At 39.4% G+C, this 12,379-nt stretch overlaps 1 protein-coding gene across 1 annotated transcript; it reads left to right on the forward strand.

Annotated features, from left to right (window-relative positions):
- Positions 1-1,037: 1,037 nt before the first annotated feature.
- On the forward strand, positions 1,038-11,799 carry LOC102216620 (dysbindin-A-like). The gene is made up of 10 exons (XM_023331251.1): positions 1,038-1,272; positions 2,706-2,759; positions 4,776-4,826; positions 5,038-5,098; positions 6,306-6,438; positions 7,905-8,037; positions 10,058-10,080; positions 10,833-10,979; positions 11,141-11,269; positions 11,416-11,799. The coding sequence occupies exons 1-10, from the start codon at positions 1,217-1,219 to the stop codon at positions 11,643-11,645; spliced, it is 1,017 nt and encodes a 338-aa protein (XP_023187019.1). The 5' UTR covers positions 1,038-1,216; the 3' UTR covers positions 11,646-11,799.
- The last annotated feature ends 580 nt before the right edge of the window (positions 11,800-12,379 follow it).

The following is a 12,379-nucleotide window of genomic DNA, read 5'->3' on the forward strand; positions in this document are numbered from 1 at the left end:
GGGGTAATATGCTCTATTTTACATGTTCCTGTTAAAAAACATGCAGCAGTATTTTGATGTGTGAAGACTGACTTAGAGAATATGTGTTACCACATTATAAATGCTTCTAAAACTGAGTTTTAATAAGAGTTTTATTGTTTCACTTGAAATTAAAACAGTCATCCAACTCTTCAGATTATTTGTTTTAACCATCTGACATTGTACCTTTCATTAAAATCCTACTGGACTACAACGGATTGTATAAAATTGGATGTGATTGCAACAAAACCTGCAAACATATTGTGAACCACTGAGTACTCCTTCACTAATAAAGGACACCATGTCACCAAGACAACCGTGCTGTCGGCCTTTTCACATAACACTTCTGTCTCATCAGTGGCTCATCAAACATTCTGCCCACACAGGTAGAGGGATGTTTAAAGTCAAATTGAGACATTTCATATTTCATATTTAATACAATATACATAGTGATGTAATTACATACATAACATAATGTACAAGTATAAAAACTTTCTTAAAATGAATAAGGAAATTGCTTAAAAGATGAAAAGAGAACTCAGCAGAATGAACTTTGCAGTCAGTCCTGGCTACATCAAAAGCAGTCATTTAACAGTTTTATGACTGCATTTTAATAACTGACTTAATATGCACAATAAAATATTCTAAATAACACTATAAACTGAGTAAGATATCTTTGTATTGTGCAATGTCCTGTCAATGGGAAACAGCAACAGAAGTTACTGATCCATAAGAAGAGTAAGCATTCAGATTAAAATCCAAACAGCACAAAGCAAACAGTAGAGGTTTGAATCTTGAAAAGTAAAAATAAAATAGAAAACCAAAGTAATATTATTAACAAGCTTCTGTCACAGTGCCAAAGCAGGTGAGAACTCAATCTGCAACAGAGAATGTTGTTCATATACAGAGTTCAGTACATAGGTACTGAATCTAGTCATGCGACTTGTAAATCTTTATTTTTGTTTCAGTTTGTTCATTTAACTAATTGCACTCAAAGCTTTTTACCTATAAATACATGAACGACAGTGATTCCAGAGATGAACACAGGGCAGCAGCAGAGCTTGTTTTAGCATTGTTCCACAAGATGGCAGAAGCGTGGTTTTTAGGATACAGAGAGTAGCTAAACGGAAAAGAAGAAGGATAACAGCTTGGGGCAGCTTCCTCCGAGGAACAAATCTGACCCTGAAATTCGGTAGAAATGTTTGGAAATTTTAGAGAAAGACTTCACATGGTCCAACAGGACTTCTCAACCAGGTTTGTCGCTTTTTGTGGACCACAACATGATGTTTTGGATATCCTAGCTAATGTAGAAACAGCTGCACTTACTATAGTAGTTAAAGTAGCAGGTGTGCTTTTATCCCGTGCTTGAGGTGCACCGTCAGCATTACACTGAAGGGAATGTTAGCTAGTTGGATTTCTTTTTGGTGACCTAATCTGCTAGACACCCGTGTTTTGATCGCAGTCTGTAGTTATTGGTCTCAGCTGATGATCATGTGACGCGTAAGATCGTGAAATGACGTCACCCCCAGCCCTGTACGAGTCTAGCGGCTGAACCCCCGGTGCATTATGGTACATTTTTACATTAATTCCGTCTCTTGCTACCGAAGTCCGGGGGTTTTATTCCCATACGATTCAACAAAGCTGAGTCTTAATTTGTCATACTATTTTTAGGGATTAGAGAGTTGTTGTTTTTATATCTCGTTTTTACAAAACATTTTAGATTGTAAGTGAAGGCTGGAGCTGTGTGGCGTCGGGACATTTTGCATTTAGAAAGTTTACAGGGGACCGTTTGTTTTGTTTCAGCTGCTCAGCAGCACGTTAAACATGCAATATTTTAGTGAAACAAAGTAGAAAGTACAGATTAACTGGTTGGTAAGAGGGTATTTCAGAGTGTAACTTCACTCTAACCACAGGGTCGATTGTTTTTTTGTTGTTGTTGTTGTTGATTGGTCTAGAAAATGTTTTTAGTCTGTTCTCAGTAACCAAAACCCTCCCTGAATTTACCCAAGTTAAACACAACATCAAGCACAGTTTTCTCCTAGTTTTACAGAATACTGCGGGGCCTGTACTCTACTGTACTCTACTGTACTCTACTGTACTGTACTCTACTGTACTGTACTGTACTCTACTCTACTGTACTCTACTGTACTGTACTGTACTCTACTGTACTCTACTGTACTGTACTCTACTGTACTGTACTCTACTGTACTGTACTCTACTGTACTGTACTGTACTCTACTGTACTGTACTCTACTGTACTGTACTCTACTGTACTCTACTGTACTGTACTGTACTCTACTGTACTCTACTGTACTGTAGTCTACTGTACTGTACTCTACTGTACTCTACTGTACTGTACTCTACTCTACTGTACTCTCCTCTACTGTACTCTACTGTACTGTACTCTACTGTACTCTACTGTACTGTACTCTACTGTACTGTACTCTACTGTACTCTACTGTACTGTACTGTACTCTACTGTACTGTACTCTACTGTACTGTACTCTACTGTACTCTACTGTACTGTACTGTACTCTACTGTACTCTACTGTACTGTAGTCTACTGTACTGTACTCTACTGTACTCTACTGTACTGTACTCTACTCTACTGTACTCTCCTCTACTGTACTCTACTGTACTGTACTCTACTGCTGTCCTCATCTCACTCTGTTTGCACTCTGTTTCAGTTTCAAGACCCTGGGAGACATGTCAAAAGAGACCAAAATCAAGAGGAAATCCAGGTGACATGTAATCTGTGTGTTTGTGTTTGTGTGTACACCACAAACACACTGTATTGTTTACACATAATATTACTGGTCCAGTTTTGTGAGCTTCACAAATTGTCTAGCCAACTTGTATTAATGTCCCTCAAGAAAATATTTAATAATAAAATCTTTTTTTGAAATAAAATCTCTTTTTTTGCACAATCTCACATAGAAGAAAACAGAACAATCCTGTCTTTAGTTTCAGTTCTTCTGTTGGGAAAAATTATTGCATATTAAGAAGTTACTTTACTTTAATAATGGGGGTCAGAGGGCCCGGTGGCGCCGGGTCATGGCAGCCTCGCTTCTGTCAGACTGCACTAGGGCAGCTGTGGCTACTGTCCAGCAGGTAGCCACCATCAGCATGTGGGCGTGTGCGTGAATGTGTGAATGACTGTAGTGTGAAACACTTTGGGGTCCTCTGGACTTGAAGGAGCTCTATACAAGTACAAAGCCATTTTACTTAAAGTGGACATATCATGCTTTATTTTCATATGTAAATCATTCACTTATGGTCTGCAAAGTAGAACTGCAATGTTTTGGTCTGAATTCCTCGTTATTATAGCTCCACAGACCTGTTAGCCCTGTTCTGAAGTGTGTTTTGGAGCAACTTGTTTTGTTGCATTTTATTTTTCATGTGAATGAGACATTTCATGCCCCGATCCCTCCAGGTCTCAGAGCATTCCTCTAGATAATCATACCGCTGATGATTATCTACTGGCAGAGAAACTATTTATTTTAAAGTTTATTAAAGATGTTAACAACAGAGGACTTGTCCATCCAACCTTACATGTTGGAACCAGAGTCTGACACAGAGCAGGAGAATGAAGAACCACACATTCAAATAAATGCATCACAATGGTGTTACTGTAATTACAGTCTCTCCATCCATACTAACTACCTGCATTGTGGAGTGGAGTTTAGCTATACTGCCCATGTATATCCAGATATCTTTTAAAATATTAACGCTACTATAAAATGAATGAAGTAAACAAAGCTTCACATAATTAAGGAGTTCACTAACTCAAGCGTCAAGAACGTTACTGAATTGGGTCTTGTGTTCCCCGAGGCAAAAACGGTAAAAACGAAACCAAATAATTATATCCAGAACATGCAGTACAGTATCAAACCAATTGCCTGGATGTCATTATCAACACACAAAATTAATGTCTAAAATAATCTTTGTTGTAATTTTAGCGTTATTTGGAGCTTTGCTTTGTCCCTCGTTTTAGTAGAGAGGAGGAACTGACCCTCAATCAGACAAAGTCAGAAAATCTCTTTGGATACTGGCAGAGGTTGCTGAAGCACTCGTTGTTAAGTTCTCCAAAAACTGACTTAAGCCGACACTTCAAACAGGATCTGATGCTGATCTGATGCTGGGGGTGATGTATGGAATCTTGTGCATTAGTACAAGCTAAAGCTGAACCTTTTTTCCTGGACTACTTGTAACTTCAGCATAACTGAACTTGGACTACAAAATTGCTGTGAAGAAAAAAAGTGGCAAATTCACAAAACTGATTAGTCATGACCTTGTTTTAACAGTTCCACAGAAAATGCAATGACATCACAGACAAGAAAAATGTTATAGAGAAAATTTAACCCAAAGAGAATATAAAGATATCTATGCAGCACTGCAAGAGAATAAATTTACTTTTTTTGCACTCATAGACATTCAAAGTACACAAAAATGCATTTAAGGGCTAAAAAGGTAGATCTCATGTGTCACAATTGTTGGTTAAAACTACATATTTCCTAGAATACATAAATGTAACTGGAGAATTTGTCACTTACCTCTGAATTTGTGTAAGTATACCAATGTCTCCAGAAACTTTTTAAGTAGTGATTCATAACTACAAACTTCCATGAGGTATGACTATGATTTGCAACACCATTTCTACCAGTCAACCTTGTTGAAGTGTGTGTTGGAATCAGTAGTAGCTCCCTGGACTCTTGTCACTAAACTTCTCACTAAAACATTGTCAATCTTTCTTTCAGGTTGGAAGAAGGTTTTCCATTTTTAGGTGGTGGACTTGACATTTTGAATAGGTCAGTAGAGATTCTATGCTTTTGTAATTCCCTGGTTGTCCCTCTCTGACATGCATAATGTGTTCACTAGGCTGTTTATTTTGCACTGATCTGATTGCACTGATTGTCTGGGTGAAAGCGTTCTGACCCATTAGGACTTTGATTTGGTTGGTCTCAGTAAAGCAGATCCAGAATGCTTGGATGGAAAGAAACGGTTCTTATCTTTCTTTAGGTTTGAGAAGAGTTGGTTTCTGCTCCATAAAAGAACCAAAGCCTGTACCCAGACAGCCGAGGTACGGACTGTGTTTTGTTGTGTTTTTTCAGGTGTGTCCTTGCTTTTCAGTCCAACTGATTTTAATTGATGGCTGATTAACAGTCGTTTGCTGAACTGCCATTAGCTGAATCAGGAGTATTAAAGCAGGGAACTTCTGAAACATGCAAAGCAGCATGCTTTGAGGACCAGGACGGGAAAACACTGATTTAATCAAGGCTTTCAAGTTCAGAGTTTTAGTTTCAAAAGTCTGTAGGAAGTGTGACACTTTAATGAAGTCTTTCTCTGATATTACCCCTGACACAAACCTCAGACATCTGTTTGATAACAATATAAGTCATCAACGGATGTTATGAATGGTGATGAGTATTTCTCTGTTGCCTGAGCTGTAGTTGTGGTAAAATCTGATGTTTGGACTGGCCATGTTAATAATGCCATCCAGCACTGTCTGTGATATCCCACACCTATGGAGAACTTTGTACAATTATGTTGTTCCTCCAAGTGGCTCCAGAGAGTTACCTATTTTTTTTAACCCATTCAAATACCTGTCTGCTAATTTGCCTTGTAGGAGCCAATTGCCAGGAGCCCCAGAGTGTTTAACACCTGTAATTGGACAGGGATGGATTGGTTCCGGTGGCTCTGACCCAGTTTAACACATAGATCCAAGAGCAGCGCTATGGAGAGTCTAAATCGACTTATAAGCCAGTCATCATGGGCCAGAAGATTTTGATGATCTCTGAAAACTGGTTTCCCCCAATTCTCCCATTTACAGCATCTTTCATCAACGCCAATCCATCCATCACGCAGCATTACACAGTATTTAGATGTTTACAGGAATTACGTTGAATGCTTCACATCTTGACATAATTTATCCGTTAGTTGGGTGTGCTGTGGTGGCGCAGGGGTTAAGCACTACCCACATATAGAGGCCTTAGTCCTCGACGCGGCCGTCACAGGTTCGATTCCCGGCCTGGCGACCTTTGTCGCATGTCTTCCCCTTCTCTCATTACCCGCTTTCCTGTCAATTAACTATCAAATAAAGGCCACAAGAGCCAATAAAACCTTTAAAAAAATGTATCCGTTAGTCAGTTGTAAAAAATAAATAAATAAAACTGGTACGTTTAACTCTTACCTTTTCATAGAAAGTAGCGTTCGCACATTTCAGGCCCCGTTTTGCGTTTATGATTAGAAATGAAACCTCTGATCTTTAATCCTTCTTTATTTTTTAGTCTGTGGATGGTGACATAGTGATGCTGTCAGCACACTGGGAGAGGAGAAAAGCTGCTCTGACGCACCTACAGGAACAACTGCAAAGCCTACCAGATTTCATCACCGAACTTGATGCCATTACTGCTAACATAGGTGTGTATGTGTTCCAGATTAACTCTATTAATCACTCACTCTTGTATCCATTATGATGGAGTAAACAGTGAATGTGGGAGTCCAGGAAAGCAGAATTTTTAAACATGACAATCCAGTTGCTTCTGTCTTTTATTGACAGATATCAACTTAGTTTGATTGTTGTGGGACCCCACAACAATCAAACTAATGACCATATGACCATATGACCTAATAGGACAAACTTGCAAACAGCGACACAGAGGGAGAATTGTTCAGAGATGAAAGTTGTAAGTGGCATAAAAGACTTATTTTTTGTTGTTCAGCTGTTGTTCATGTTTCCAACATGCAATGCTAGCGACATGGGAATCTCTTCAAACAATGCAAGTAAAGCAGTAAGACTTTCTGGTAGTGTTGATGCACATGAATTATTCAAGTAGGAGTGCCAATAAAATGTTAGAGAGAGCTAGCGCTTCTCTAACCTACCCACCCACTGCCCTACCCACTTTTTCCCTGCTTTGCTTTGTCTTTGTGCTGCTTTTTGGAGCCTCTCTTTGCACATCCTGCGAATCTACAAATTATGGATCCGACTAGTGAACGCTCAAACTAACATGTGGGACCAGAGCCGCTAGCTGGATGTGATTCTTGCTGAGATTGGCAGACCAGCTGTGGACCCTTGTGCTCATCGGGGGGATGGAATCAGTCTTGGAGAAGTCGCTAGTTTGGTCCAGCGGGATGGCCACACTAATTTGGATGATTGGAAAAACAATGGAGATGTAATAGTGAGACTTTAGGGTATATGAAAATTAAAAGTCTTACCAACTGAAAAATATTGTCACTATCTGAACTGTCTCCCCTGTGTCAGCCTTGGCTGGCTGGCTCTCTCAGATCTCCTGGATGATATGTAAACATGACGCTCTTCCCCATCCTACAGATACACACTCCCTGATCTCACCGTCTCACTCTAACATAAAGAGCGCTGCATTCAGTGGCAGCAGCCCCAGGTTTTTGTCTGGTAATTGTCTCCTCTGGATGAATTTATCCAAAATGAATTTTGTTGTGCTTCGGTACAATAACAATAATAAAGTGTTCATTCATTCATTCATTCACTTTTGAGATACCACACCAGTTACGCCTAACCTGAGGAACTGTTGTTGTCTATCAAGCACACACTTCCTCTAAGGACAATGACCTCTTACTGCTGCACTAAAGGTTCACTGAACAGAATGAACTGGTTCACTGAACAGAATGAACTGTTTCCTGCTGAAAACGAGATGCAATCTGTCTTTTGAATCTATTAAAACTATTTACATAATTTGGATTGTATATGACACAATATGAGTTATGTCTCATGAAAAGTACCTTGAGGAAATGTTTTGAATTTAGACTATTTGATTAAAATTAAGTCATTTACTAAAACAGATGAGAATATAACAGGTGTGTATGTATGTATAAATGTGTTTTATTTTTTTATTTTGAATGTATTTTAGCTCAACTAGAAGGTGAATTTGCAGAGATGGAGAGCAGACTGCTGCATCTGGAAACTCTGTGTTGTCAGTGTGAGCAACAGACTGTAAAGAATCATCATATGAGTCAACTTGAAGAATATAAAAAGAAGAAAAGGTAGGTGATTTTATTGTTTCTGTTGTCAGTCATTTATCTTTAAGCTATGTTCATTTTCTTTTATCAGAAAATAAACAGCTTATCAGGAATATCACATACACTATATTACCATGGTATTCATCCATGTTAACAGACAGATTTACCTGAGTGCCATCTTGTTCTTCAGCACAAAGCTTATGATATCTGTTGATGCTTTGTAACTTTGACAGCTTTAACTCTTCTGGGAAAGCTTTGTTCAAAGTTAAAAAGTGTGTTTATGGGATTTTTTTAAAGCATTTTTTCAGAGGTACACTTGTGAGGTCAGACACTGATGGTGGATGACAGTCTCCACTATAATCTAAATCATTCTACAGGTTTTCTGTTGAGGTCAGAAGTCTCTAGGTCCTTTTGACACAGGAGAAGTTCAATTTGTCCAAAATGTCTCTGTATGCTGATGCTTTAAGAATTCCTCACAGTAGAATCACGGGGCTGAAGGACGGACACACACCATCAGTGTGTCTGAATTCAGGGGCTGCTTTGTTTATTCACAGCCTTTGAAGGACCCATCCTACATACACCAGATCCTTCGAAGGCAGCAAATATATGGAGGAATTTTTCTGCCATAATCCAAGATCCAACAGCACACATTTTCAGGCTGAAAGCAGGATTTCATGTCTTTTGTTCTCAAAACTTTTAATACTTTTGTTTACAGTTTAATATTGAAAGCAGGACTTCATGTCTTTCTTCTCAAAAACTTGTAATGCTTGTTCTCAAAACTTCCCGCGCTCACACTTAGGCTGCATTCACACTGCAGCCTGAAGTGACCCAGTTCCGATTTTTTTTTTTTTTTTTTTTTTTTGACGTGATGCGACGTGTTTCTGATCTTTTTATGACAGACAGTCTGAACAACAGAGGTTTAATTCTTTTCGAGTGGTACCCAGGCCACTTGGGTATCTGATACGTATCTGATTCAAATGTGACCTAAAGTCCAGGTCGCATTCATCCGACCTGAACGTCACTGATACTCGACAAATGTCCCTATTCTGCGTCCTGATACGCGCAAGCAGGAAGAAAAACAACAACCATGATGGATTAAATTGTTAATATGGTGGCTCTGGTCGGACAACAACTTCAAATATGTAAGCTATGCTCCACCGTTAGCATCCATCGATATAAAGTCGTGTTTTGTATACCAAGTATTTCTGTGTTTTGTCTTGTTTCAGTTTCACACCTTTTGGCATTCAATCTTCTTCAAATACAACACCAGCCTTTTTTTTAAGGAAGTGATGCAACACACAGTTTAGCTGACAGTGAATGTCAACAAAGGACGTTGGCTCTCATTGGTTGGAGCAGTTCATTTATTTTTAGGATTATTTAAAACCTTTAGGGACAAAAAAAACTCCTGAAAAATCGGGTCGACGCCTGCAGAACACCAGCAATGCCGAGGCCTTTATACCAATATGTTAATAGCTTAATTTTTTTTTTTTTTACCCCTCCAGGGGGTCTTTTGTGGGCTCTAGTGTCCCTTATACGACAGTAGGCTGACAGGAAATGGGGAAGGAGAGGAGGGAAGACATGCGGCAAATATCGTCGGGTCCGGGAGTCGAACCACGACGGCCGCGTCGAGGACTCAAGGCCTCCAAATACGGGTCGCGCTAACCGCTACGCCACCACGGCACGCCCCGTTAATAGCTTAATTTAAGATTTGAAATTCCTCTTGCATTTTTTTTTACTGTCCTCACAGTTAGTTTGTAACTATGTTTCTATATTTCTTCTTTTTCTGCTCAGTTTATCAAATCAAACTTTTTGGTTTAGCCTTCTTTCATAAAATGATGTTCAAGTTTGTCCCTTTGTTGAAGGACCTTAATGTAGATAAACTGTGACTTAGTTTGGGTTATCGAAATATAATGAGGGACATAATGATGAATAATAAGGAAATAGTTTGGTTATGGTCAGAGCATTTCTTTCTGCATAAAAAGCAAATGAAAGGAACAGACTGATATTACTTGAGTTTTAATAGAACCTGTCTGTTTTGGTGCAGGAAGGAGACGGATTTACTGGAAGGTAAGCAGCAGAGTCTTTGACACACCTGTTCTCTCTTTTTGTGTAGAAATTAAAACCTGAAATGAAAATGAGTTGGCATTGTAAAGAAAACATTATTCCCCCCCAAAAAAACTGTATTAAGAGTTTATTATTGTTATTATTATTATTGCTGACAATATAAACACACGATGTAAGTAATTATTTATTTTCAGCTCAATTTATTATTAATACATTATTGAGAATTTATTCTCTCCATTGAAACAACCTTCTTAACCTGATTATTTGCCCTGAATTCACTGTAACCAACTGTTGAAAACATGATGTAAGCCTGGATGTCATAATAAATGAATATCTTTAAGGTTGGCAACCATAGAAGCAGTCTTCATGGAGGTCAGGTGTGTGTGTGTGGGGGGGGGGTATTAATAAAGTTTTCAAGTGATATTAAAAGGAGGTTTGCATGATGGTGAACGAGCAACAAAGTAAACAATCCTAAACTGGATGACTCTCATACTGATCTCTCACTTCACTGCATCAACTTGAGCTTTGATTCATCAGTAGCTGATAGAAACACATGGACACACTCTGGGTGGCCTTCAATAGACTGCTGACCTGCCTTTGTTTGAAGCATCAGTCTGCTGTCTCAGTTAGACTGACCTTTATACGTAAAGGTGAAATACAATATGAAGACAACAGGACTAAAAGTCAGGTTTTATGGTGGCATGGAGTGGTTTCAGTTCCGCTTGCATATTTAATAATTGTTTTGTCTTTTGTAGCTGAATTGAAGTGTGAGCATGCTCAGAGAGTGGCAGAAATGGAGCTGGTTATGCAGCAGAAGCTGCGAGAGCGACAGAAGGTCTACGAGGAAGCCTTCAACCAAGACGTAGAGAAGTATCTGTCCACTGGATGCCTACAGGGCAAAGGTGACTTCTTTTTCTTTACACATTTATTTTAAGCACCACTGAGGACACGATTAATCAGATAAACATAAACTGTACCAGGTTTCATCTTGCTACATAAATAAAATTTAATGGACAGTTTTGGTGCACCAGAATTCTAACTATATGCTGATGTGTGTTGGCAGAGTCTGCAGGGGTCGATGTGGCTGTTCTGGATCAGATGACATTTATTAACTTATCAGACCTGGAGGCCCTGGATGATTTTCTTAATTCCACTGGTGAAGATTCCAGTTGTGGATCCTCTCTGACGTCAGGTTTGTTTAGATTTGAGGATTTAAAGGAATTCCTGTCTCTATACTCAGTCCTCTACAACATCAGATGTAGCTGGCTAGAGTTAGAGCTGAGACACAGCAAAAACTATGAATGATACAAGTTAACCTTCCTTACCTTCTTTCAATAGGTCCAGACCTGACTTCTTCCTCTTTGGAGTCCTTGAATCAAGCTCCTCCCATAAACAGCAGTCAGCCAGACCAGGCTGCAGAGACGCAGCAGGAGGAGCCACTGGTTCAGTCAGATGAGGAGGATGTCCAAGCAGACATGTTCCTGGCTGCTGTGCAGGATGTTGGCACAGCGTGGGACTCTGATGAGAGCGATGGAGCAGATCCACTAATGGAAAAACCTCAGAATTGAAGAACTGCAGCTCAGCAATAAAAGAATTTTGTTCCTGTAAACCCAGGCGTTCAGCTACAGTCCCTCATGTTTCTGTGTCCCTGCTCTAATATAGCTGATTTAGATAACTGGGTTAGCTCCTTTGTGAATGACTGATTAAAGTGTGTTAAAGAAATGCTATGGAGTGGACCTTCACAGTGATTTACCTCATTGTGTACACAGTTAAACTTTAAGAGTTGGTATTTTTATAAAGTGAGTTTTGTTCCAGTCAGCTGAGCAGAGTCTGGCAGATCAGCCCTCTGCAGCTGCGCCAAGATGGAGGAAATTTTGGGTTCAACTGCAAGTTGTGAATCAACTGTTGGGCTAATAATTTCACAGAACCTCACATCAAAAAACCCTTTAACAAGAGTTGTTTTGTTAACAGTATGGCATGTTGCTTCACTTGATTCCTAATTAGACAATCCTTTATCTCACAGGTGTCAAACTCCAGTCCTCAAAAGACACTGTCCTGCAGTTTTTAGATGAGCCACAGATTCAAAACAGAATGAAATGGCTTAATGACCTCCTCCTTGTGTAGATCAGTTCTCCAGAGCCTTAATGACCTAATTATTCTATTCAGGTGGTGCAGCAGAGGCAAATCTAAAAGTTGCAGGACTGTGGCCCTTGAGGACTGGAGTTTGAGACCCCTGCTCTGTGTAAACAGGCATCTGAAGCAAAGCTGCCTTGGTGTTAAATTCATTTGAACCACAAAAGCG

Source organism: Xiphophorus maculatus, chromosome 3 (genome assembly GCF_002775205.1).
Source record: "Xiphophorus maculatus strain JP 163 A chromosome 3, X_maculatus-5.0-male, whole genome shotgun sequence".
Taxonomy (NCBI): Eukaryota; Metazoa; Chordata; class Actinopteri; order Cyprinodontiformes; family Poeciliidae; genus Xiphophorus; species Xiphophorus maculatus.

Coding starts and splice junctions, on each gene's coding strand:
- LOC102216620 (XM_023331251.1), top strand. CDS start 1,217: ATGTTTGGAAATTTTAGAGAAAGACTTCACATGGTCCAACAGGACTTC. Junction 2,760..4,775: donor AAAATCAAGAGGAAATCCAG/GTGACATGTAAT, acceptor TCTTTCTTTCAG/GTTGGAAGAAGGTTTTCCAT. Junction 10,081..10,832: donor GGAGACGGATTTACTGGAAG/GTAAGCAGCAGA, acceptor TGTCTTTTGTAG/CTGAATTGAAGTGTGAGCAT.